Below are 26,520 nucleotides of genomic sequence, written 5' to 3'. Positions count from 1 at the left end.
CAATCGTCCCTTTCCATCGCCTATCCTTCAGCCCTTTCCTCGTCATCATGATTTCCTTCACTTTCATGCTCGCTCCAGTAATCCTCTAATCCGTCCCTCCACGTCCACCTTACTAGGCTGTCTATCCGTCTCCAAGACTACGTTTTCCCGTCCTCCGATGACCACAACGCGGATCCATTCCGGGGCTACCTCGTTCGCCAGTAGACGTACACATGCAGCACCTTCTTCGCGCGAAACACCCATCCGCAACGAATCCTTGAGTTTCTCCAGCGTCACTGCCATTGTGAACGATACACGGCTGCCCTGGCCAGCTGCGCGGCTTAGCATGCCCAGCATACCAGCAACTTCAGGTGCGCGCTGCAGCGCCGCACGACGTTGCAGCTGTGCTGGTGAGAGGTTGCTAGCAAGGAGTGATGACTTCTGGAGGGACTTTAGACGGATGCGATCCAGCAGGTTCATCTTAGGGGCATCCGCGTTCGGCATTTGCACGTCGCTAGACTGTTGCGGCTTGCTCTTTGCTTCTTTCTCCTGCTTCTTGATCGCAATGCCCTGTTTTAGCTCCTCAAGTCGCTTCTGACCTTTGGATAACACGGGTGCGGCCTTGGCAACGGATTCGCATAGTGTGATGGCAGCCCTAGGGAGCTCAGTACGGAAAGCTGAGATATCGGAACCTTTAGCTGCTGTGAAACGAGACCAGAGAGTAGATATTTTTTCACGGAATACATCATTTAGTCTGTTCTCCTCTAGCGGACGGCCGGAACCATGTTGTGCTGAGTCAATCTCAATGCAAATTTTGCTTCGACCGTAATTCGAGAGAGAAAATAATGGTTTGCTATCCCCTATTTCGAAATTCAAGATTCCGAGACAGGTTTGTATATCCGCCTCGGTGACTTTCCTTCTGCCCCATGCACGCGAGACATCGGGACATAAAATGCGTAAGTCTGCAGGGACATTGGATCCATTGTGCGCGTAGTGTAATGTCAAGGCCTTCAGTAATGAAGAGTGCAGATCAATAAGATCTAGGACCTCATCGGGAAGCCCAGTTCTTGATGTAACGAATTCGTTCTCGTCAATATCAGGTTCGGTAATGGGCGTGTAAACTGAAAACGGGGTGGAACTGCGTGATGGTGATGATTCTAAACGGAGGTTTCTTGAGTAGTACACCAGTATTGATGGTAGACTCGTCTGAATCAGAAACGCTAGGGCTCCTTGCGCGTTTTTTCAGTACAGGTTTAGGTATAGGTTTAGAGAGTATAGGCTTAAAGGGCGTAGGTTCGGGTTGTGTAGTTTAGTGCAAATCCTTTTCGGGAGATGACGACGGCCACGTTTCGCAGGTTGGGATGTAGTCTTTTGTATCTTGATGGCAGGAGCTGAAGACTTTCTCGATGTTTCATCTGCTGAGGAGTCGTCCTCAATACTTGCGACTACTTTTCTCTTTCGGGAAGCGGGCGTGAGCGGCTCGATGGTGACATCCTTCTTTGGCGTAGAAACGGGAGTGACCTCGTTCTTAATATCAACGCTATTTACCGACTTTGAAACACGGGCGAAGGTGCTAATGCTCAATGGTGCGCTGTGCTTGGGAGTAGCGACCTTTGGCTTTGTAGATGCCTTCCGGCGTTGCTGTTTGACAGCAGGACCGGCCATGGTAAAATATATAATTGTTTACTTTCTTTCGGAAGGTATAATTGTAGATAAACGATGAACAATTAGTTCTTTCTACGGCTTCAGAAAGTAAAAATAGTATAGAACACGGAAAGGTTGATTTTCAAATCGCAATGACGAAAAGTTTGAAGAAAGGAAAGCATTATACAGCTATCAATCGCAGGCAAGGATAGATATTATGAGACAGGAGACCAAACACGCCAAATCGCGACCCACATGCAATCAAAAGACGCGAAAATATACTTAGTTAAGACGCGTCGCGCAAAAACACCTATGTACGGGCCGCGTTAATGAGTGGAGCTAAATTAGCCCGATTAGGAAAAATGATTATGACGCCAAGACTTTGAAGAGAACACCACATCCAATCCTCGAAATTTCATAGCCGAGGGAAAATTGAATTTACAGTACTTTACATTTACTGTGCTTTACTTCTTGTTTGTTTATTTTTAGAGAATGTCTGTGCATATTGTTCTCTAAGCACACGATTTCTACCCTTGTTAACCTTTTAGGGTTAAAAATTCGGCAGTCTGTATTGACCTCGTTCAAAGTTGCGTAACCCAGTCACATTATTCTTTCGTTATATTAACAACATCTCGAATTAGTTACGGAAACTAGACTTCCGATTACTTGGATTGTTTTCCCTAGCTACAATCTCATTAACTCCTGACTCATAGTCGGAGGCCATTACTTGAATTGTACCAAAGTGATTCAATTATCGTACCGACTTGGTACTCTCCCTTATCAGGGGAAGGCCAAACCAAACCAAGATCGGAAGTGGTGATATGGCGCCAGTGAACGAAAGTGTTAAACCGATCCCAGACTAAAATGTCGAGGCCGTCTCAACCACGGAGCGAAGCCATGAATCCAGCCATCCTTTTCCCTCCCTTTCGAAAGCACACGCCATGCCTTGATTTTTGTGTAGACCGATTATCTTGCGTCCCTTATGCCCTTACTATTTCACATCCGTAAACTCCCAAATGACAAACCAGGAACCCCGCTACCCATACAGACGCATAAAGACAATACATGGCGATGGTGAGCATCTCTCATGTACGTGGTGTGGCAATGACCACACTCAAGTTATCAATCAATGACGTAGAGTGCGCTGCCAGTGATCTGGATGGAAGCTGACCGGGCTAGGCGGCGGGGGAGCCGGTACATCCCAGTCTCGTTCTTGGATAGAGCGAATAGGGGTAACTCGCTTACTCTCCGTTGAAGAAAGAGTGGCATTTAGGCTAGCGAACAAGTCTGTGGAAGAGTTGAGACGGATATTCTTACGCGGTGGCGTAACCGGGATGGGTGCGGCGATCTGGCCAGGCATCTTGAAAGATTATTCTAAGGCAATAGTAAGTATCTCTGTCGAGTTACGCGGGTCGCTACAGCTATGTGATGACTCACATTCTAATGTTCAAACTTAGAAAGGAAGATGACAAGGTTCTGAATGTTCTACTCCAAGAGCAAATAGTTTATGTTTTCGGAGTAGGTACTTGAACGAGCTCGTTGTATGTTGAGAATTTTTGATAGGGACGGTGGGAAGTGTGGCAGAGTGGCGTCAAATAGAAAAGTTGTTGGGAGGTAAAGTTTAGCGGAGAAGATGCAAGTCGAAAGTAACCGAGTTGGGAGGTAGGTAGGACAAGTTGAATAGATATAGAGGTATGTAGATATAAAAGTAGAGAAGGAGCGAAGATAGAAGGTTTATGATTAAGAGTAATCAACAGGAGGCAACGGAAAGAGCGGTGGATTATGCGTGTGTAAGTCACACACTACACACACTCTCTCACACACCAATAATAAGACTTGTTCCTGATTGCTTCCTGATTGCGGCGGTCACCCCACGCGAGAAATAGGAGGTAGGAGTCTTAGCAAAGCTGATGCCGAGGGGGATGAATGGACGGCTGATAACAAAGTTGACACTGTTGGTTCAATATCGTCCCAAGACGTCAGATCCCGAAGCTAAATTGGCGGCCGGTGGATGTGAACTCCTCGGTTAGGCAAGTGGACGAGGTCGGCAGGTTGAAGATGCAGATGCGGATGCGTATGGAGATAGTAGGGGATAGTATAGGATAGTATGGACAGATTAGATGTCGCACTCGGCGTATAATATTTAAGGTAAAGTTGTAATTGTAATTCAACGTTGACGTGAAATATATTGGATGTGGGAGACTACGTTATGGTCGTTGGAAACATTTAAAAAGGGTCGCAAGTAGTTGCAGATAGTTGCAGGTAAGTGGCAGGTATTTATTAAGCCACAGGAAACTTTGAACCTGAGACGAGACGAAAGGAGAAGCGTACATTAATGATTTATTTCCCCGGCAATCCATATGGGTTATGATAATCTAATAAATTAAGACCTGGGGAAAAAAAAAAAGGGAAAAGGGTACATAACGCACATACCATTAATACATGTACACATACGCACACATCCACAAACAAGTTGTGGTCATATTCTAACCCCAGATTTAATCATTCCGGGGACCCGTCACCCAAGCACCGTTCGACATTCGTTGATACATTGCATTGAGATGTCTTGGGACAAGACGACACTATGCACGAAGGGACTTACCTATTTTGGCAGTGTACGTACCGGGTACGACAGAAAAGTATGGGGAATAGAGACAGGGGTATCTAGATCCCCGAGAAGACATGTAGAAACTTGTAGAGGTACCTAAACCCACAACAAGCCATCATATGTTTTCGGCGCCTCTCTTACATAGGCATTTATTACTGTTACTATTTTGTAGCTATTGTAGCTACTATGTACATAACAGAATGAGTTGGCACGCCATCGATCCAAGCTAAGAAAGCTAGGCAACCTCGGTAGGAATGATGAGATGGGTAGTATCGTGGTGGCATCGTAGTGGCATCGTAGCCTAAGCCTTACGTTTCCTAAGAATTCTCAAAGCCTACAGGTAAGATCGTATATATTTTTGCACTTGTACTCTCTGCCTTACGTGGCAACGAGTCATAGTAAGACTCCTCCTACGGTATTTTTGATTAATGTAAGCACTTCCCCAGAAGTATCGCAAGAGTAAAACCCATACACGTAGCGCATCGAAGCGAGCCCAAGTCAACGGTTGGCTGACGCTTGGCTACCAAATGTAGGTACCTAGCTATGTGATCCATCAGGATCGATTCGGAGCGAGATTTCACGGAGTCTATCTAATAAAAGGTTTAGGACCTTTGCGGATGACGGATCTGGGGGGCGTTACGTGCTAACACCGCTTTGGGCGCTACACACCGAAGCTTCGGAATATGGCATCCCTAGGCAACCTAAGCAACCTAGGATATAATTTTAATAAGCTGTTCAGGGCTGAAACAAAAAGAAGGAATAAGAATAAGTGCCGCCAGCTGTCCGTCTGTACACGTGTACAGAAGGAGTGACAATTAATTCATCCCCCGAGTGCCCAGCTTTTACTCTTTAAGTCTCTTTCGAGTACTTCAACAGAAGCCCCGTAATAGGCAAATAACCCGCAGGCGCTTCAAGTCACGTTTCCGGACACTCTCGAGGTGTCGTGTGCTTCAGTGCCATGTTAAGAAGACGTCAGGAATACGCGGGGTCGAGACAAGTATCAAACAAATCCAAGCAAGCATAAAATCAAAGGTCGATGTGGAATTTGCCAGGCGAGTAAAAACTTATAAGAATGAGTAATATGGAAATAAGTCCTTGTATTCGTCGGGGTACTTTGTGCAATCGTGTGGTAGGACAAATAAAATCCCAAATTCCCAGCTTAGGAGCTTAGGGACTCTGAAAAGATATCCTTCGTAGCCGTACATACAGGTTATGTGACAACTAGTTATGTGTACGACGTATATTTGTGCGAAATGATACCTCACTAACCAATCCGGCACCCAGATAGACCGAGGTTTGGGGGTTGCTGGGAAATTTGCATCGCGCCTCACATTGATGAAAGGCTCGTAAGAATTTATTTGGGGAGCGTATGTCTTAAGACTGGAAATGATTGGATCATTCCGTCTTCCCCGGGCTGCCCGGGCTTAAATCGAGTGGATAGGTGGAGTCCTTGTGGGGTAGAAGAATTCAGGCGGTGGAATGGAAGCTTCAAAAGAAGGGGGCTGCCATAAGCCAAGCAGCCAAGCAGCTTGCGACGCTTTCCAATCTCTTAATTTCTTTCCCTCTCCTTCCCAGTAACGTTAAAGTGCCAGGTAAAATTTAATAAAGTGCCAACCCATCCACTTTCCACGTGACATAAGCCATACAAAGCCACAACGCCATAATGAAAATGGCCCGTTCACTTGACCAGTACAGGGTAATTTTTTACCACTTTTTATATATTATTATTAATAACTCTATGAAATCCCATCCAAATATTTTACAAAATATACCATTATTTAAATTAAAAAATGATAAAAATTAAAATTCAGGTTGCACGTGACTACGACTAAAATTGATTCCAATGCGGCTAAAAATGATCTTTTTATTTTTTAATATAATAATATTATTTTTTAAATAACTTTATGTATATAATATTTAAAATTTTATAAAAATTATTTTCATTTAAATTAAAAATATATAAGTTTCATAAAAAACAAATGAAATGTTTATAATTTATTTCGTAAATTTATATTTATTTTATATTTTATATAAAATATTAAATAACGTATTAAATTTCTATTTTATTTTTATTTAAATCTGGTAATAAATTACGTAATCTTTTACTTTAATTAATAGATATTTTTATATATTTTTTTTATATTTATTCGTAAAGTTATTCATTATATAACTAAAATCTAATAAATATTTTTTATTTCATTATTTCATTACGGCGTTGTGGCTTTGTATGGCTTATGTCACGTGGAAAGTGGATGGGTTGGCACTTTATTAAATTTTACCTGGCACTTTAACGTTACTGTCTCCTTCCGCTCTAAATTTTTGGGGGGAGGGGGCAGTCATGTACCTAACCTAAGCCATGTGGGAGACAAGGGCCTATCAATGGTAAGGGATGGGTCTAGTAAAAGTGGATTTTTAAGGTGGATATCCCCCAGCTTTTTCCCGCGCTGGTCGAAACCCAAGCACAACTGCACAACTACACAACTGCCATTTTCCACTCCACTCTCCCCCTTTCTGTCTCCCGCCGTCCCGTCCGCCCTATTGATGGAATCTCTTCTCAATCAAGTCTTGTCCCTCTCCGTCCCCCCTCAAGTCCAGTTAACGTTACCTACCTAACCCAGCCTGGGCGTCGATCATTGATCAGCATTCTCGCATTCCTCCCCACGGATAACCTCATTTAGTATATTGAAGTGGCCATAGCCGTATCAATTTACAGTCTCTGCTGTCACATTGAGCAAGATTAATCAAATTTTGTTACGAGATTAAAAGAACGAAGCCTCCCAAGCCGCCGCTGAGACTCGATGGCACACGGTTGAGGAATTCGGATGAAAGCATAAGGAATCGCAGAAACGAACAGTAAGCTCGGCTACTAACTTTTTTCTCCAACCCGAGCCCTACCTAAGCTAAACCCGACAATATTTCTGCGAGAAAAAAATTTCATCTCATCTACTAAATAGGGGTCATTGCAGCGCCCAGACGGGCCACCATTTCTACCAAATTATCCTGTTTGTTACCGTTCAAACTTTCTAACGTTAGGCTATCAAACTAAACCTGAAAACCTGAAGGCTTAACTAGTGTAAGTAGACAGTTTCTCGAATCACACAAATCACAGCGGGCCGTTGCCTAGCGCCGGCTTGCATACACACCGCCCGCTGATGCGGGATGTCTCATCATTTACTTTCAAGTTTCGAGCGCCATTTTGTCTTCGCTAAGCACACCAGAAACATACGGTTTTATTATTAGCTCGCGACCCCCGCGTCCATAGTCCTTGGAATATGCGCTATTGCGGTGTAATACACCATCCGCAGTCTGACAAAGCTTACAAGGCTTCCTTGACTCACAGAAGCTCCCTCTTTCTACCCCCCAAGTAACTCGTGGGACGAACCCCATCCATAAGAATGACGGAGCAGTGCTTCATCACGCCGGACTTCGATGAGACAGTATCTCATTAGTCTTTCCGTTTAGGACTATCACGTCCATCAAGGGTTGCCTATTGGAGATGATACTTCCCAGTAGTGACGAAAGCTCAGAAGTTGCATATCTTAATTTGAATAGTACGCCACATGAGTGAGTTACTAAGTAACAATACACATCCAAGCTACGGCACAGAACTTTTGGGAGTTATGTATACGAACGAAATGCTACCAACTCCTTCCCAACCCGAAACTTGCATCCATGCAAGGCTTGTCCCCGAGATGTTTGCTCTCTTCATTGGCTATTCCTGAAACGGAGTTGCGGTGAGTTATCTAAGGCTGCGAAATTGAGCCTCCTATTTGGTGGAAATCACATAGCTTAGCTTGTCCTGTGGCGAAATTTCCAGCTAGAATTACTTGAAATCCTACATCCTCCACCGGTGTAGGTATGTTTACACGATTTTCACCATCATATCTTCCTCTCGGTGTGCTTAGGTACCTCTTACTCGAGCTTGTATGCTCCAAGTTTGGAACCAAGCAAACGGCCTGCAAAGCCACATTCAAACCTTATACATTAGTGCGGCTCGCTTCTAAGTCGGACTATGGGAATTACTTGGCATATGCACGTCATGATCGATGGAGTTACTAAGCAGCAAGCTTGATAACATCATATTATATTTTGCGAATAAAATAATAGCATATAAGTTCAGTCCATGGATACTGATCCCCTTTATTACCTCCCCGAGATGCGGTTCAGCTACAACCTAGACATGGGTTTCGTATACGTAGAAAACATAACCCTCTTATAGACGTATATCTCCCTCTCCGAAAAATGTCCGTATTCATCGGAGAATATTCCACGCAATAAGACAGGACGGCTAGCTGGCTTAGTGTAGGCGAGTTTTCTTGGCAGAGGACGGAGGCGCCCCTAACGGAGTATTATAGAGATCCTATGCAAGGCCAGCATCAAACCGGACAATTGTGCATATGTGGACATACATACATGATGCTATCCGATGAAAGAGGTATTCGCCCCTTACCATGTTGGTATCTGATCTTCCCCGTATTTACTTGTTCGTAAATTTCCTTTCTGCGAACCGAGCCGGAATATATATAGCAAGAGTTAAAACGAGACAAAGCTCGTTTCCGATATCGCCGCCAGCGTCACCGATCAGTCTTGCGGCAACGCCGGTGTACCAAGTCGTAGACATACCTATAACAGCTACGAGTAGAGTTAGTAACAAGCTGCCATCGAATAGAGTAAGCTCAGCACGTTACCTCCAATTATCCCGCATGCGAAAGCAAGACCCCCGGCGTATCCAACAGGCAGCATACTGCGATTATTCCAATTATCCAAGTTGTAGTTTTTGAATGAGCCGCGGCGAAAGAAATAGTGCTCGGTTACCAAGCAAACGAAGACGGCGGTAGCATAATAACCTAATAAACTGAGGAAATTCTGTATGAATACCAGAAGCCGATCGCTGCCAGCTAGACCCAAAGCGATGACTGCAGCAAAACAGATAATTTCCCAAACGAACCTCGGTACTGCAGCTAAGCTATGAGATGCCTGCTGAATCGAAAGGCCTGCACTATACATTGATCCGCAATTCAAGCCGACGGCCGCGAACATCAGCAGGAAGAGGATTGCTTTTGCTAATCCATACGGGTGTATCATAGTCTGAATCAAGAACCCGACTCCAACTTCGTATTGTTCGTTCCATTCTTGATTGTTGTGTAAGGCAGACGCAGCAATGGCCCCAGCTACAGCACAGAGACAAGTAGAAACGACTAATATCGGTTAATAATCATGATGACTGTTGATTAGCGAAGGAGATTTAACGATCGAACTTACAAAGACCACAAAACGTCAGCAAGAAGATCGCAGTCTTTGCGATAGTCGCCGGATATTCGACATAGAAGTCTGATACATAGCCTATCATACGGGGTATTTAGTAACTGTTTGTGTATATCTCTCATAGATCTCTCATAGATCTCATATTAATTGCGTCAGGGAAAAATCACCCACCCGCACAACATGCACTGGAGCCGTACATTACGCTGAAAAACGTCAATGCCGCTCCGGAGTTCGAAGCTCCACGAGTAGACGGTGGAGCGCTGAGGTCTCCAAATCTACCGATTTCCGCAAGGATGATTAAGAAGATAGCCAGGAATACAAGCCAAGCGAACTTCTCAAATGTATACACCGCTTTCAGGCCGAAGAATGAGAATATTAAGCTCATTATGCTGACTATAACGACGCCAAGCTGGGAACCAACCTTGCCGTCTGAAAATGCGGAAAGTGCTTGTCCTCCTGTGATTGACCCGGAAGCGCACCACCCGATCTCCTGGATAACATTGAATATCGCGATGACTTTGGACGGGTACCAACCGAGAGAATATCGGCAGATCGAGACTTGACGAAGGCCTGTCGGTGGTCCCATTGTTGCACACCAGCTCTACTAAGCGTTAGAATTTGTTGAGCTCGTAACAGAGGAGACTCACCGTAATTACACCACCCGCGACAGAGCCAAATATAATGACCAAAATGCTTTGCCGGAGGTCTAGACCCAACTCCCATCCTATGAAGCCAGTCGCGAAGGAACCGAGATTCATGCAACCGCCTACCCAGAAGCTCACTATAGCCTAGAATTGGATCAACATTCTGAGATGTTCCTCTGCTGTTCGTGTCCAAGATCTAGACTCGGGGACACTAACCAACTGGCCCGACCATCGAGCATAAAAGGGGTTCCTATTATCGGGCAGTTTGCGTTCGATGCTATGTGATTCAACCCCTAGCTTACGATCAAGTGCGTCCTCGTAGCTTCGCAGCTTAGCTAGGAAACCCGTCTTTTGTACAGGTATCGGAGTCTCTTGGCTAGAAGTATCAACCTCGATTCCCACAACTTGTGGTACATTCTTCTCTTCGTCGTCCGTGATACGAGCCATATTTTGTGTACTTTAACTGTGCTGCTAGGTCGATATGCAGAGGAAAAGGGAGTGAGATCCTCAGCATCTTAAACCCCTTCGGATACGGGCAACCAGAAATACAAATAGGTCGACCTCGACACACTACTAATGCGACCTTCCACCCCTTCAACACGCGTCAATACTACATGCCCCAGATAAGCAGCGAGACATTACGGCGAATATTGTGGCACGAGGTGCTTTAGATCTAGGTATAGCTCGGGTCCCTGCCCTGCCCGAGTGGCGAGCTGCAGTTCCGGCAAGACAGGTGCGCATCTCGGAGCAGGGAAAAAGCATGTATCGATATTAATACCATCTATATCAGCACGTATTCTACTATCCAGACATGATATGATATCCCCTTCGATCATCGCTACGACTGCGGTCATCATTGATAAAGCACCCGTCCCGCCAGTAACACGCACAGGTAAGCACAGATATGGGGGGTGACGTTATACAAGCTTGCCTTTCTTCGCACGAATACTGGATTCGGAGCTAACGTATGTACGTTTTGGAGCTTGATGTACGACCCCGTCTAATATTCGATCGGTCGGCGTTTAGCCGCGCGAGGAATGCAAGCGTTTCTCGCTGAGACATTGGCGGGAGCCCGACCACCCCCCCAAGGCGCCGATACTTGGACTGTGCGACGCTAGATCCGGCTACTATTCGACAGGCGCGAAATGGGTTGGTCGTACAAGAGGTAAGATTCTTTTCTAGACCTGGCTTCGCTCAAGGCGGTATCTCGGCTGGCGCCGCGGACGCCGGGGTACACAGCAGTCCTACAGCGCAAAATGCTACACGAATCAGAGTACGGTGATATTTGCACAACTATATTGCCCTTCCCATCTTAAACACTGATCTACCTCATATGTGCGTAAGATTTGGTTCCAGGAATAGAGAAAGGTTGGAAACAGGGTAGCAGTTTTTAATGATGGGTATCTCCTTAAATGCGACAAGACCTTATCAAACCTCCTACTAGAAGGGATGGCAGGGTGGCTAGTTGATGATGGTTAATAATTGGTGGATGTTCAGCATTTACTTGGCGAAGAATGCTGTAAGACGGCTGTTAGTGGGGATTGGCGTAAGGAGTGCCTAGATGCATATGCCTGGCGTCTTGGCACTCGACAATAACCCCGAACATTAATTCCATTCACGACTAATTTCCTTGTTTAAGGAAAGAATTATTCAATAAGCATAAGCAAGTATGTTTAATTTCATGGAATGCATCGGTGTGCAAATTTATTGCCTGGTAGGTAGATTAATACCATGGAATAACTCTGTTGAGAAACTACTGTCATGACAGCGATTATACGGGTGACACAGGGACAGGACGGATCATTTTAATGGGTTCCTAATAAACTACAGGGAGCTTAACTTCTAGCCAATCAAACCTCAGATACAGACTTTGACTTACCCTTAAAGGAAAGTCACTCATTATCTGAGCCAATCACATGTTCCGACGACTTTAAGAGGTTAGCTCCAGATCTTAGAAATCGGAGTATTTTCAATATGTACAATAATGTTAGTATGGTTGAAATCTTATTCCTAGCCACACTTAGCCTCTTTTACAAAATATTATTAAGTTCTGCCCCCTAACATGGGCGAATTATCATGACTATCGAAACATAAACCTGTTGGGAGACTGTATCTGGGTAACAACTGATATTCTTGCGTATGCCGTGGTAGATTTGGGCAGGCATTAAAATCAGTTAGTTACAGGCGAACCGAAAAGGTTTGAACGATACTGGGTAGGTAAGTTCTCTCTGATAAATCACAATAGCCTCGTTTGGCCGTGCGTGACTAGGTAGGTACCTATACTAGGTATTTCTTCTAGATGCTTGATTACTGCACGTACCAAAGGTTTTACTCGGCCATAAAACTTACCTAACCTAAGGGTTTCTTGCGTCGCTCCTGCCAACAAAGGTCAAACACTAGGGGAGCCTATCTTTATTTGACTTATAAAGCCACGCTTAGCTACAAACCAAACTATACCAGCGATTGGGCCATCTTCGGATCAAGTCAAGCTATAAACTACCTTGCAGAACGTCGATACTAATAGCACGCTATTAATCGCATCATTCACCCCATCATCAATACAACCAATTCACGGCTTCGACAGACCATCATTTGATAATGCCGCCCACGACGTTCCACCACTTCTCCCTACTACCAAGGGAACTTAGAGATCAGATATGGGATGCAGCAATTCGACCAGATGTCCCATCAGTCCATTTCTTCTCAGCTTGGTACGGAACATATAGACCAGACCCATCAACTATGGTTAAATACGCAGTGGCCGGTCGAAGGAAGCATCCCGACAATCTATGCAGCCTAGCCGCTCCACGCTGCAACAGAGCGGAACCGGATCGCCTATCTTGGTTTAAAAACAATCCTTCGGTATATATAGAAGATAGCGGGCTATGGACAGCTTGTAAAGAATCCCGAGAAGCAATGATCAGTCGCTTTGGAAACCACAAGATCACTTACCAGGAACAACGAGACGAGTTGTCCTTGGCAGAGTACCTAGAGCTGATCAAGGAAGCCAACGACGCACCTACTACAGGCACCATGGTACAAGACGGGAAAAGGCAGTACTTTACCGTCTGTCCGAAAACTGATTTATTTTGCTTGCAGCCTTTCGTTGAATGTGGACACTGGGAGGAATTTGAGAAGAATATGCCGATATTCAACAAGCTAGGATCACCTGAACCACATATTGCTCTTGAGTTTGATCCCATGTGGATCAACCCTCAAACTGATGAGCAATGGTCCATGTACAACCTCGCCTTCGAAGCGACCACCGGGGCGCTTGGAAGATGGGCTAGCAAGCTGTGGTTTATCGACTACCGCATACGTCCCAATCTCGACAGTAAGCATAATATTTTACAGAATATTTACAAGCAGACAGTCTTCCGAGGTAAAGGTTGCAAATACATTAAGGTCATATCGACACGAGATAAGTACACATGGATTTGGGATAGTTAAGGAAGATTGGGTCTGGGGTTATGATAAACCTGAGAATTCGATATATGAATTCCTACATACAATACAAGATAGACAAGCGGAATACGCCATGTATATGGGATATATTGACCCTTGGGAGGAACCCTTTATAGATAAACCGCTCTGGGACGCACCTGATCTTAGCGTGTTAGCATGCATACCAGAATAATCGGCCTCAACAACAGTTCAGGCACAGGAGCCAACCCTCCGGGGCTGCACAATAGTCCGAGTTTATTGCTATTATACGGCTAAACACATTGAACTCCTCGATGCTATCCACACCTTGAATACCTAGCACCCTTGGCACTCTCGAGAACAGTATCCTCAGCACCTTCATCTACGGCTTAGTACTTTGAAATTTTAGGAAGAAAAAATATATATATATATTTCGAAAAACGTAGTCTGAGACAATAAACCTTAAAAATTCAGGAAAACTCGACGTAATAATCACTCATAAAGTCGGCCGAAGCCAGTACAAACCTGGGAAATACACAGGAAAATATACAGGAGATCACCCTTTAAGCAACATAGAACCCCAGGACCTAGAGCTTACTTATTCACATCTACCTTGCCAAAGTCCGGCTACAAGCGCCTGATTTAAATAGGTTCGAATTCCTTTGTGGCCACTTAGCTAAAACGGTCCGACTTAGATTGGTCCTTTGGGCATTGTCGGGTTCTTACAACAGTAGTTACGACTCATTATAAGAAGGCATAACTATATCGGATGATACCCTAGCTCTTTCCCCCTCGAGGGGTATGCTAAACTATGCTACGAAGAACATGTAACTAGTCGAACAAGTTTAGGTAGTTACCTTATGTAGGTAAGTTTTATAATACATACATGTACATAGGTGGGTACCTGACGTAATAACAGTTGAAAAGTTCAAAAATGACATACTTGTACCTGCCTAAACCTAAGTAGAGGTAGGCAAGAGTAAGTGTGGTTCAATGGTAAGTCTGTTTGTCCGAAACTTCGCTAAACAGGAACTTAAATAAAATTTCCCTTTCATCCACATCTCAAATCGCCATTCTACACAGGTGGGTACCCCTGTGGGCTGTCACAATAGCTCGAATTTATTGCTATTATACAGCTGAATATATTGAACACTTTGAATATCTTCAATACCCTCACCCACAACTCGGCACCCACATCTAAAAGATGCGTTCAAAAAGCCGCACACAGACGAAGTTCCTATTTCGAAACAAGGAGCCTATGACAATAACCCTCATAAACTCGGGCACACAACTATCAGATTGACATATAAACCAGTGTAAGGGTATAAGTGGGTTAGGGGTAGCTACAGGGGCCTATCTACCACCTGATCTACCTACCTGACACTCACTCTGTGTGTGGCTACTATCAGGCATATAAACTATCTGATTACCAGATACCTCGAGTCATAGGTAATAACCATTAAATAACGAGTATTTGTACTTATACTTCTGCAATGGCTAATGCTCAAGTAGACAAAATAGGGTCATATGTGAGTGCCATGCTATTCTGTAACTATATGGTTACGGTTCCTCTTTCTAACATATACCCACCTATAGTCTCGTGGTGTAAGCGCATCGACAAATTCTATGTTATGGAGGATACCTTTTTCAAATTGTAATACTAACGTATCCATCTTCAAATCAGCACTCTAGCAGCCGTGTAAGTGTTCCTTATGTTAGGTAACCTATCTGGGAAATTGGCTTACTTTTGTGTAGCAAAGATACCAACACCCAGTAATATATTCTCGGATCCAGGGACAGCTCATGAAACCACTGAAATACTAACTGACATCCCAGGAAAACCGAGCGGCCCCGGTACCAACTCCCTAGCTGGCTGTCCAGCCAGAGGTATACAGCGTACTATTCTTAAAACACAAATTGCTAATTTTACCTATAGAAAGGGACAAAAGCCGTATGTTCATATATATCTAACCACCAATTCTTATATTGACCCCCCACCAGCGGTACGCCCAGGAGATTGACATAAACGAATCCCTTGCACCATAAAACCAAGTAACTAGTAACTAAACCTAGTTACTGGAAAAAGATGAAAGAATGTGTCGTAAGTATATAAGTGCCCACATGAAAGTATTTATCTCTTGGTGTCTATATACTAACCACTCACTATGAAGAATCTTTGGGGGAAGGTTGGAGTATGTTATTAGCTTTGTTCAATGTCGATCATGGCTAATGTTGAACCGTTCAAAAGCTGGAGGAGACGGTGAAGGTAATGAAAATGATGCAGCTTGAAATTCCTAATAATATTGCTGATGTTTTAACAGGGAATAGGGTATCCTCACCGAAGTGATGGTTATTACACCTTCTATTTTCGTCTCACTATATCTTAGTATATGCTAACAACAATTATAGGAGTTGGAAACCAAAATGGTCGTAAGAGATACCCTTAGAAAACCATGGTACATATGCTAATTTAAGGATAGGACGCGACTAATCAATCGGTTGGTGACACTATTCCTCTAACTTAACATATAAATACACTAACTTTGTTCTTTTCCGTAGCCGGAAATGATGAAGGTATCACGAGGGGGAACCAAACAGCATGGTGACAACAAAATTGTTCCGCAAAAAACTCTAAACTAGCTACGAGGGTCTACATCTATACATTAGGTACTGGACATGTCCTTTGTTCGAGATGTCTCGTCTAGAAGCCTGACAGAAGGTGGAGGTGAGCAGTCAAAATCCATTCTATATAGCGCAGTGAACTAAACGACTATCAGGTTGCCTTTAAAGAGCTTGTAATGTTTCTTTAATCCGTTAGATCATTGTATGGGTGCGGGCGCGTTTGGTGAAGTTGCTGTGTTTTGCGGCGACTATATGGGGGTAGAGGGTAGGAGCGGAGTATAAAATTTGCGGTAAAGTCCCGTACCAATCAACATATATTAGCCTTTGTGTTTTGGAGTTCCTATCGGGGTGTAAGTGGATAGGGATATCTAGCAAGGGTCTATCTACTATACAAAAGGCGCATAGCGTCCTTGCGAGAAGGTAGAAGCCGGCGTTACTAGATTAATACAACCCACTACTTGGCCTACCTATCCTAGACACTCACTCTGTGTATGACATCAATCAATTGGGTATAAACCCCCTAAAAGGAGGCTGTCGACGTATCACCGATCCATTGCTGGGGAAGAAGCGGGACTCTACCAGCCTTTATGTTAATACGGATAATCTCCGAGCCATCGCTTTCGACGCCATCAATCCACCAACTGTATCTTTTATCCCTCTTTCGCCCATTATCTAGCGCAAAAATATTTTAGGCAATAAACTCCATGAATATATCTTTTGTAGCTGCGATTCGAGAGGGTAGAGATAAGGTACGGTTTTGAATGTGCGATGTGATTTCGGGCTAGACGACGTATCTTAGCTATGAAGTAATATAAATGAACTTTAAGAAGTAGAGAGTAAATATTAGCCTCGTATGCTTTGTCATCTTTCCATTCCGTGCCCGTATCTTATTCATTATATACATGTTCGTCTCGTTGTCAGCGTTGAGTGTGGTGGTGGCGGCGGATGCAAGTATCCGGCGAAGCCAGTGTTTGCCTAAGCGAGCCGAGATGAACGTTATGAATGTGTCTACCTGACCAGAATGTTCGCTACCCAAAGCAGCTTCTTTCATCTCCTTTTTATAAGAGTGGCCGTCATAATAACGTTTTACGGGGGTGTCGATATCGTTCTCGATATGGATAACTTGATGTCGTCTATCATACAAGCGTCGGGCATCGAGAGGGTTGTCAAAATGTCGAGCGGTTACTAAGATCGTCGCACAAATGGGTATATGAAATAAACACTGTTATTAAACAACGACACCTAGCCCAATGTTGTTCTGGGTAGCGCCCATTGTAGCAGTATTGTTAGCCGCCATCTAGCCCGATAATATTTGTTAGTAGTGTCAAGAGTAGACGTTCTAAAAATATTAAGATAAGGTAGAGTTCTTTACAAATTCTTGTACTCCTGTTGATAGTGAATTGTAATTATCATACAGGATGGACTCCGGTAGATAATAATGCGTGTTCACTCTGCCCCTTGCAGATACTCAAATTATGGGTGCGCATTCCTTAACCATTCTTATGTAGGCATCAAATGAGTGGCTTAGCTAGTTACTAAAGGTATGGTGGTGTGGTTGCCTTAGGTGCCTGCCTATTTAAAAGATACAGGAGTGGCCCTACAGAAAAGAACTCTCCAATGGATAGGTACCTAGTAGATGAAACTGTTACTTTGATATGCATATGATACCTAAGCACTAAGTAATCTCTCATTATATTAGTAACTCTACCCGTCCTAAGTAGATAAAAATGAGAAACATTACTGGCCAGGAATTAAAAAAAAACCCAGCAACAATATTGCAATGCAACCATCTCCATGCAGCTTATTCCTCGGGGCAGATACGGTGGTAGTTCATACACACCAAACTTCTCTTTTCCGGGTTTTGAATGGTAATAAATGGTGCTCTACTGCTACTATTCGGTTCGATATCTACTTTGGTAGGTAAGCAACTACTGTTCGTATAAGTATATAAACCCTGATGGTCCGATGAGAAAGGAAATAGTAACCTCACTCATACACAATATTGCTTTTGATTATCATATAATGGGCAACACATGGGATCCGAGTCCTAACGGCCTATTTACCCGGAACTTATACCTGAGGTTTACCTCCGGGAATTATACCATGCTAAGCTATGAAATAAATTCCCAACATATGAAAGGAGTCTATAGCCCGTCCTTCGAATCAATTTGTTATTTCTTGTTCTCCACGGACGTTATTCGCAATGTAACTAAAGAAGAAAGTTATATTCTAGATTTACTCGAAATCTATCAAAGGTCTATTCGAGTGATACTAGGCTTTAGCAGGGGTAAAGCTACTTCCTTCAGAATAGAACCTTAAGGTTAAGTTGCTTATGTAGCCTAGAGGATCATACAAACCTCAGGCTTTGATACCGCCTGATTGGTGACCTCCTATCAATCACATTACATGACAATTACTTATTACAAAGCCTTTACTAGGACAAATATTTATAAGTCATATTTTATGGCTGAGTTGGTCGCGGCCGATACGTTGCGAACACGAGAGCCACGATTCAAAACATGACCTAGGTGGAATAATACTCTAACGTAAATTGTTCTAGCGGTGAAAACCAAATTCCCAGACACATTGCTCGTGCAACAACATAGTTTTCCACGAATGCCCCTCGACCCAGACATAAATACGTATACATCCTGCCTCGTAAGTGCCAGCATCTTAAACTTAAAACATATTCTACTCTCCCCATACTTCTATGAGAATACGAGAATATATCATAGCGTATTGCCTTCTATGAACGATGTCGCAAAGAGAGATTTTAGAAGGTAAGTTCTGAGCAATGATAACGCCCTCATATTGCGATATTATTCACAACTCAGTGTCACAATCACAGTTGACCGACGCCGCTCTCAAGATTAATATACAAGAAGACGATCGAGTTGGAGATATCGCACAACGTCTTGGGAACTTCTATGACCTCCAGGACGTCCTGAGCTTTGAAGGGATTCCTAACACCGACCCTGGTATATCTTTTATCCAGCGCAATACTACTCCGATAGTTCTCACGCTTGAAAATGGAGATGATAAATATCGTGTGAATATTGCCGATCAGACGCAGCCTGCCGATGCTAGTGGAATCAGCTTCAACGTTGCACTCAACGGTGCCTTCCAGGCCAATACAGGTGCAGGGCCGGGCCATTCGATAAGGCATAACGAAGCTAAAGATGAGGGCACTAGACAGGTTAACAGTTCGATGTGTATAATCATGTAGGCTATTCCCCATAGCCCACCTCATTAAGAAGCACTACAGACGCAAGTTTATGTATACCCCTATTCCTGTTGGGCATAGATTATGTATAGGTACCTATCAGATATACACTTAAGCCATAAGGGTTGGGCATGTTTAGACTTCATAAACATTCAAGTTACAATACAGCCTTTTTACATTATACCTTATACATTTTGGCGATTAAATTATTTAATTGCCGCCTATGGTATTAACAGGCAACTATTCGCATATTTGCACTCCATTTTTATATCACAAGTACCGAGGTGCCTAACATTTTCTTTCGCCATTTAGCATCTCCGAAATCTTTGGATACACTTTCCATGCCAAGATAAATCGACAAGTTGGTCCACGGATGTCTTGGTCCGACACGGTAACATGCCTTAGGTACTTAGGTACGCCAGTGCATACCTATGTTATATTAGATTAGGCATCTTATTGACGACCCAACTCGAAGTAGCTCAGGCCTTGATTGTATTCCATTGTTTGCTCCCACCACTACAAGTATTGTCGGATATCCTTGCCTTCATTCCAGTCCCCAATCGAGCGATACTTGCGCTGTTCTGCGTCTTTTGATGCAACATTCCGAAGTATGAATAACCCATAGTCGGCTGCTTCCGAGTTATCCCAGCCTCGCTCGTTAATAATACAAGACTCTGGACTGAGTTGCTTATTGGTAACAGCGTCCAAATCGTAATTGGCAGAAGAGAAAGCTTCGGCACATTTGATAAGGTCCCTTCGTTTCTCTTGTAAGTAATTATGCGTGTGTGCTGAGATCTTGCTAGCTTTATCCCAGTCCGCGAGCGTGACGTCCTCAAGCCCTCGGTCGACGTTGAAGCGATAATACTGGCCCGTACTTCCGTATTTCTCGTCTAGCCTGTCCGCAACCTTCTTGGATGTTGTCGAGATAGACTTTAGTGCCGTCAATATCGATGTCCGTGTGTTTTTAATAGTACCAACTGCGCCTAAGCCCGTGCCAATACTAAGAACATACATCTGACGGGCTTTGGGAAACTGCTTCTGGGCTTCCTCTATGAGAACCTCACATGGGTTATTATAACCTAAGGCAGCGTCGATAAATTCAATATTGTCTCGACCACACCGAATAGACTTGAAGAAAGTTGATGCTGCTGAAGTTGCGCGTACCGCCTCCCAAATCTTGCAATCCCGGAACCCGCTTGCCTTGTCGTACGTTCTGAAGAGGGTTGGCCTCGCATCGACATTCTCCTTAGTCATTGCTAGCACTACGCTATATGTGACTTGTCAGCTTAAGTTGGAGATATTATGCATCCAGTGGCGCACGTCTTCACACAGGCATCATTCCGAAAAAGAGCATCGGCATGGGAGCAAGTTCCCCGAAGAGTACACATTTCATCTTTGCATTGAGCTTTCACCACTTCCTCTGTGGCCACTTTGAGGGAGGCAGCGGAATAAGCTCCACTTGGTGACAGAGGCAAAGGTAGCAAGCGCCTCTTAGGCGTGAAGGCTTTCTTCGCCAGGCTTCTATACGCGTCAATACAATCCTCAACTGTCATACCAAGTCGTCCAAGCATCATCGCAATAATTCTATTGTCCGGATTAGCATAAAGCTATACCCATGGTATCGAATCATGTTACCCTCCTGTACTTGTTCCTCCGATAAGATCGAAATATTCACACGGCCGGGGGGCTTGTTGCAGATTATGGATTCGGCGGATGTTTTCCATTATTTCTTGGAGTATTAGGATGCTTGACATCCCACGGATCCCACCCCCGTCTAATACTGTAAGTTCAATAAACATATTATATAGCAAAGAAGAAACTCTTACCAAGCGACAAGATCCTCAGGGTAGCTTCCATGATCTATATCGAATACCTATTGGAGAGAAATACCTCGTGTCAAGAACTCTAGCATATTGTACGAGATATTATATCTTCTTAAATCATAGTAAGGCTCATTGGGCTTCAATGCTGGTGAGCGCATCTGCAGACATCAGGTTATTCACGTGTTGCATTAGGCCATTCTGTCAGATTCATGGCTGCTCCGGAAGCGGACGAGTGGAATAGAGAGCGCTGCGATGCAATACTACCGCACTACCTTAATATATCATAGGTGATTGGGCCCAAGAGACTAAAGATCGGAGATGGCTTGCTGACAGAAAAAGGTAACGGATTCAGCCCTTGGCTACAGATACAAAGTCAAAATTAGAGGACAGTGCCTTTTTATATACTGGCGGGCACTCCAAGATAACAAGTAAAGGCTAGCCAAGTAATAACACTTAAAAATGGATTTATTAGTATAATTCCCCACGAACACATTATTCGGGCGGAATATACCCCGTTGTAATGAGGGCAGTTGGAGTTAGGCACATATATTTTGGGCCTCGAACAGTGATGCAATCAGGTAGGTACACGCATAATAATCATATCTTGTTTCACATATAATGTATTTCTTCCATCTTTATATTTATAGTCGACATAGAGAATTAACTGCTATGTAATATAAGACCTAGGGATAAATGTGTGAATCTTATAAAACTACCATAGAATTATAAAAAAGAGAACGTATTAATTGGGATATTTAAACTGAGAACATAATATCAACGTAAATCGTAACGAAAATTTTTATGCACGATGTCTTAATTAGAATAACTGCTCAACTTAGGAATGTGAGAGGAAATTAACAACATGAGTAAGACTAAAAGAATACGTAGGCAGAGCTACTTTCTTGCCTATATAAACTATTTATATATATCGTAATTATTTTTCCGGGGGTAAGGGGAAGAGAGAGGGGAAAGTTAGGCCATATCTCATGCTAATTCCGATCTAGGTGCATAAATCAAGTTTGTATAAAAGGATGAGAATCTTGCTATTGTTGAATGGCATTCTATATCTACACCCTGGAGCAAGGGAAAGGAACATCACTGGACTCAATAATATGTCTTCTAAAGATCTTGTGCTATCCCAACTCTTTATATAATGCTAAAATATACCACCACTACTGATCGGCATTAGTATATCAAGGCGTATATATTTTTCCCCCACATGCAGCTAACCTACCTTTCAGAACGATGATTATCTTGCCTTAGACATCTATTCCGGCAGTTGATCAACTACTTACTGCCGGAAAGTTAGAGGCAACCCCGAATGTGTCCGTCCTACTTGCATAACCCTACTATCAGATAGTTTACACCCTTGGTTTTCATACATAGGGTGAGTGTCAGGATATATATATATCAGGTTGTAGATAGTATTGAACTAGTAACGCCTAACTTGCTACTCTCTTACGAGGGCGCTGCGCGCCTCTTATATAGTAGATATGTCCCTATAGCTACTCCTAAACCATTTATACCCTGATACATACCTTACGATCAATTATTATAAAAAGGAGCGTTAAGCTCTAGATGAGGCATCCAGAGAAAAAAAATAATACCCTCGGTATATATTATTTATAGCTGCAGGCTTCTTAGTTTAAGTCGGAGATTCTTATGGAACGACTTCGTCGCTCCATACTTCCTAAACCACGTAGAATCAAATTTTATAGGGAGATTGTCGATACAATCACTACCGACCCCATTTACGTCGCTCTAGCTAGGAACGCTAACTTCAATGTTCTAGTAAAAATAAGCATCCGGTTGTTGCGCGAATCAGAAAGCGTTCATGCGTTCGTGGACGAGCATGTAGTGCGTTAGCTGTCTAAAACGTCGTCATATATCTCCATATAGTAAAAGCACATAGGATATAGAAGTATGGTAGGCGATGAGAAGTCATTAGGAGATAATATAAATACCGTAGGGGGAGTTATCGCTGGGTCATAGCTTTATATAAGGATGGCATCCCTTCCTACTATTTTGGAACGGGTGTGGGTTAAGAGTCACTATCGTACCAATATACTAGAAGCCAGGCCCTCATCTTCATACTCTATCTTTCCCCATATAATAGGATACCTCAGCATCCGACAAAAGTAGAAAGCGAGTTAATGCGTTACCGAGGCGAGGCAGTATGAGCTGTACAGCGTAGTCCTTATTTGAGTTACTTACACCTTCAGTTAACTGAGCCTAACTTAGATTTATATCTAGAGGCCAGATGGTAAATCTTTTCTTTCCCCAATCCCTACTCTGAGGTAGAAGCACTATGCATAATGCCCCTAATCTTGACCGGCGGTAGGACCTTGGAATGATGATCTTTGCAGATAGTGACTGGTTACCGGGACTCGTTGCTAGTGGATATTGAGGACTTCGGAGCTGCTGCATAAGCTGCCTGGCAGATCAACGTCATCCATAGGACTTTGATCCTTTAGGAGTTCACTAGGATTAAGAGAGTGCCTCGCATAAGTGCCCCCTAAACGAACAAGATTATTAATACGCTTAAGGCAGTCATTGGATCACTGTGTATAAATTAGGTGAACATTGGCATGTCGGTAGGCTTTTTTTTCGTCCAGTTGCATGCAGTAGAGTTACATACAGACTAGAGACTCCAACTTCAATATAAGCTATAAGTTACTTACTATTCTATACAGGCCGGTGAGATCTTCAACTGCATATTGATACGTGCTACTAGGCACTAGGCAGACAGGAACAAGGCATCAAGGTAAGAACGAGGCTTTGTTGTGCCATAAGAAATGGCGGTCCTGTATTTCTTTGGAAAAGCAATAATACATTTTTGAAATATGAACAAGTCCACAATACTGAATATATTACGTAGGCTAAGTAATATAATTGGCTTTGTTAGTTAGCCTGACTCGGTAACTCGTCTGGGTCTCAAATTTCCGACTCGGGACAAGTCGATAGAACGCCAATTAAGCTTTCTCTAGTTGATTGGTTGCACTAGTCAAAACCTGGATGACCTTTTCTGGACAATTTCCGAATGGGCTTTTACAATAGCTCTACCCGGAGTTGACTGCCGAGGAGATCGGTAGTACGTAGTGTGACCCTAATGTATTTAGACGCTGTTTATGTGTGTGATGACTTAAATACTACCATATCTGAGGGTGAGGGAAAGATGGAGGTGAGGCGAATTACCGGCAGAGCGAAGCGCGTCTGGGATGCGACCTTGACGGGTTGGCGCCGAAATTTTGGGGTTAGACAAAGTAAGAAGATTATCAGGTCTTACGAGATATTGGTGGTTAGGTTATTAATAATACTATGTGTAGAGCGGGTAGACTTTTAGATAAAGGGGTATAGCTTAGGAGTACCTAATGCATACACCTTATTTCGAGGGGTAAATACTATGTAGACGCCTCGATTTCAGTGGTGACACGAGGCGGACAGGGCGGGGAATCCCATTTCGTTGATGCCGTAAAACTTGCGTCATTGCAGAAGGCACGGATTCTTAACTTGCCAACTGCATAAACGAAAAAAGAGGAGAATTTAAGAATCTCACTATGTAATGCACACGTGTAGGAATATAAGAAGCGACAAGAATAGAAATTCTATCTGTTGTACAGAGGCTGAAAATAAAAAGGGAAATCATCCATGCGAAGATCGTATGTAGTATAGAAAGAATTGTATGCGCCGACTTGAGCTTTTGTTTATACGGAATATGTACAAAATGTAGGCTTCTGATAACAGATGAGTCGATCTCTATGTGCGTGATAAGTCAATCCACGATCTTGGATCTGGGTAGTGGAACAATCACGAAAGAACTAAGATAACGAAATGTTACAATGGGCTTCTAGGTTGAATGTACGAAGGTACCTATTATCAAAGTTCGTCTAAGTTGGGAAGACAAGGGGGAGGGAGTTGTTCGGGAGAAGGAAAGACGCGAAGAGAAAAAAAAAAAAAAAATACAGTTTGCCAAGAGCTGACTTGCACTGGGCATGGTACTTGAAAGGAGTGACGTAATTTGTTGCGAATTTCCCGCCCTGACCACCTTTCCAGACTTCCTTCTAATTTTTTTCTAGCTCATCCTTGAGACGCTGAGACGTAACTGTTTGACCGTTATCCTCGAAATTCTACGCGAAGGCGGAAAGAAAACGTGGATAAAAAAGGTTAAAACATGGTAGTTTAAACTTGTAAGTCGCGTTCATAGATTAAATATGAATCAAAAGAAAACTTGATCAAATAACTTCTACATCGGTTAGTTAGACAGTTAATCTTTCATTTCGTCTTCCATGTACGCGCACACGCACGCTATTTTTCTTTCCCGCGGAGCCTCCTCGAATGTCGCTTTCCAATTTGTCAGACACGAATGGGGCACGTATGAGAAAGGTAAAAATACGACCAGGGCATTGCATCTCAGCCGGGATATTTGATTCGAAGAAAGGCTGGAGAACAGCAATTCTTTTTTTTTCGCCACCTCCCAAAACGCTCTGGTATGGGTAGGATGAATGTGGATGGCCTGCCGCATTTCAACTAGCGCAATTCAAGAGTCAAGTATCAAGTAACTATGTATTTCATAGACTACGTAGGAGATATGTAACGTATGGAGGGACGGGACGACTCGAGACTTGTCTTTCTCCCCTAGTATCGAAATTCAAGCCTCCGTTATTATTATCAAGACATCCTTTTAAGGTCTCCCCGCTTTTCCTTGGCTTTTTATTTCTATGTTATTGAATTTTTTGTTAGCCCTTGATCGCGATCTCACAAATCTGCTTTGTAATTGTAATTAGAGTCTTGAAATCTCCATCCTTAACTCCATGCCCACCTTATGTTAAGAAGTTTGCTTCGAATATATCCTTACAAACCAATTGCGCATGTACATGTAATTACATGCACTATGACAAGTACCTACATACATCATATTAGGTGGTTGACATACATATGTTATCTACCACCTATCGAGTGGACTCTATTCGTTTTTGAAAGTAAATAACATTACTGGTGTAAACCTTAGCAAACAAGGAAATATTAAAGATAAGATTTAGAACCGATGACGGTATCATTTAATAATTATGTTGTAAATAATATTGTTCCTATTCAAAAGAGCGAGTTCTATGTAGAAACAAGCAAGAAAAGAAAGAATAACAAAAAGCCAATTTGCTTTTCTGTTAATAAACGGTATGCCACCTGTACTTAACTCGTATGTTTTCCCTAACGTCCAATCCCAATTCAAGCCGTTATGATTCGGGCTGGGGTCCGTCGGGTCAAAGAGGCAAAATAGAGGGTTTGCCCCGT

The 26,520-nt window shown here is 43.2% G+C and overlaps 5 protein-coding genes across 5 annotated transcripts; 1 reads left to right on the top strand and 4 right to left on the bottom strand.

Moving 5' to 3' along the window:
- Positions 1-63: 63 nt before the first annotated feature.
- Positions 64-1,644, bottom strand: GL218_05388 (uncharacterized protein; the record flags this gene model as incomplete). Its single annotated transcript, XM_033582050.1, has 2 exons — positions 64-1,100; positions 1,419-1,644. The coding sequence occupies 2 exons, from the start codon at positions 1,642-1,644 to the stop codon at positions 64-66; spliced, it is 1,263 nt and encodes a 420-aa protein (XP_033434560.1).
- Positions 1,645-2,749: 1,105 nt separating this feature from the next.
- On the bottom strand, positions 2,750-2,983 carry GL218_05387 (uncharacterized protein; the record flags this gene model as incomplete). The annotated part of the gene is made up of 1 exon (XM_033582049.1): positions 2,750-2,983. One exon carries the CDS (start codon positions 2,981-2,983, stop codon positions 2,750-2,752), a length of 234 nt encoding a protein of 77 aa, XP_033434565.1.
- A 5,725-nt stretch (positions 2,984-8,708) lies between these two features.
- GL218_05386 (Purine-cytosine permease fcyB) lies at positions 8,709-10,587 on the bottom strand (the record flags this gene model as incomplete). Its single annotated transcript, XM_033582048.1, has 6 exons — positions 8,709-8,863; positions 8,920-9,429; positions 9,494-9,574; positions 9,668-10,097; positions 10,144-10,284; positions 10,357-10,587. 6 exons carry the CDS (start codon positions 10,585-10,587, stop codon positions 8,709-8,711), a joined length of 1,548 nt encoding a protein of 515 aa, XP_033434564.1.
- Positions 10,588-13,056: 2,469 nt separating this feature from the next.
- On the top strand, positions 13,057-19,411 carry GL218_05385 (uncharacterized protein; the record flags this gene model as incomplete). Its single annotated transcript, XM_033582047.1, has 2 exons — positions 13,057-13,474; positions 19,020-19,411. The coding sequence occupies 2 exons, from the start codon at positions 13,057-13,059 to the stop codon at positions 19,409-19,411; spliced, it is 810 nt and encodes a 269-aa protein (XP_033434563.1).
- Positions 19,412-19,924: 513 nt separating this feature from the next.
- On the bottom strand, positions 19,925-21,265 carry GL218_05384 (Calcium-independent phospholipase A2-gamma; the record flags this gene model as incomplete). Its single annotated transcript, XM_033582046.1, has 4 exons — positions 19,925-20,675; positions 20,729-20,992; positions 21,044-21,182; positions 21,235-21,265. 4 exons carry the CDS (start codon positions 21,263-21,265, stop codon positions 19,925-19,927), a joined length of 1,185 nt encoding a protein of 394 aa, XP_033434562.1.
- Between the last annotated feature and the right edge of the window lie 5,255 nt (positions 21,266-26,520).

The sequence above is a fragment of the Daldinia childiae genome (assembly GCF_008694065.1).
Source record: "Daldinia childiae strain JS-1345 chromosome Unknown Scaffold5, whole genome shotgun sequence".
Classification (NCBI taxonomy): domain Eukaryota; kingdom Fungi; phylum Ascomycota; class Sordariomycetes; order Xylariales; family Hypoxylaceae; genus Daldinia; species Daldinia childiae.
The sequence above is the reverse complement of the archived record's forward strand: the minus strand, read 5'-3'. Positions and strand labels throughout refer to the sequence as shown.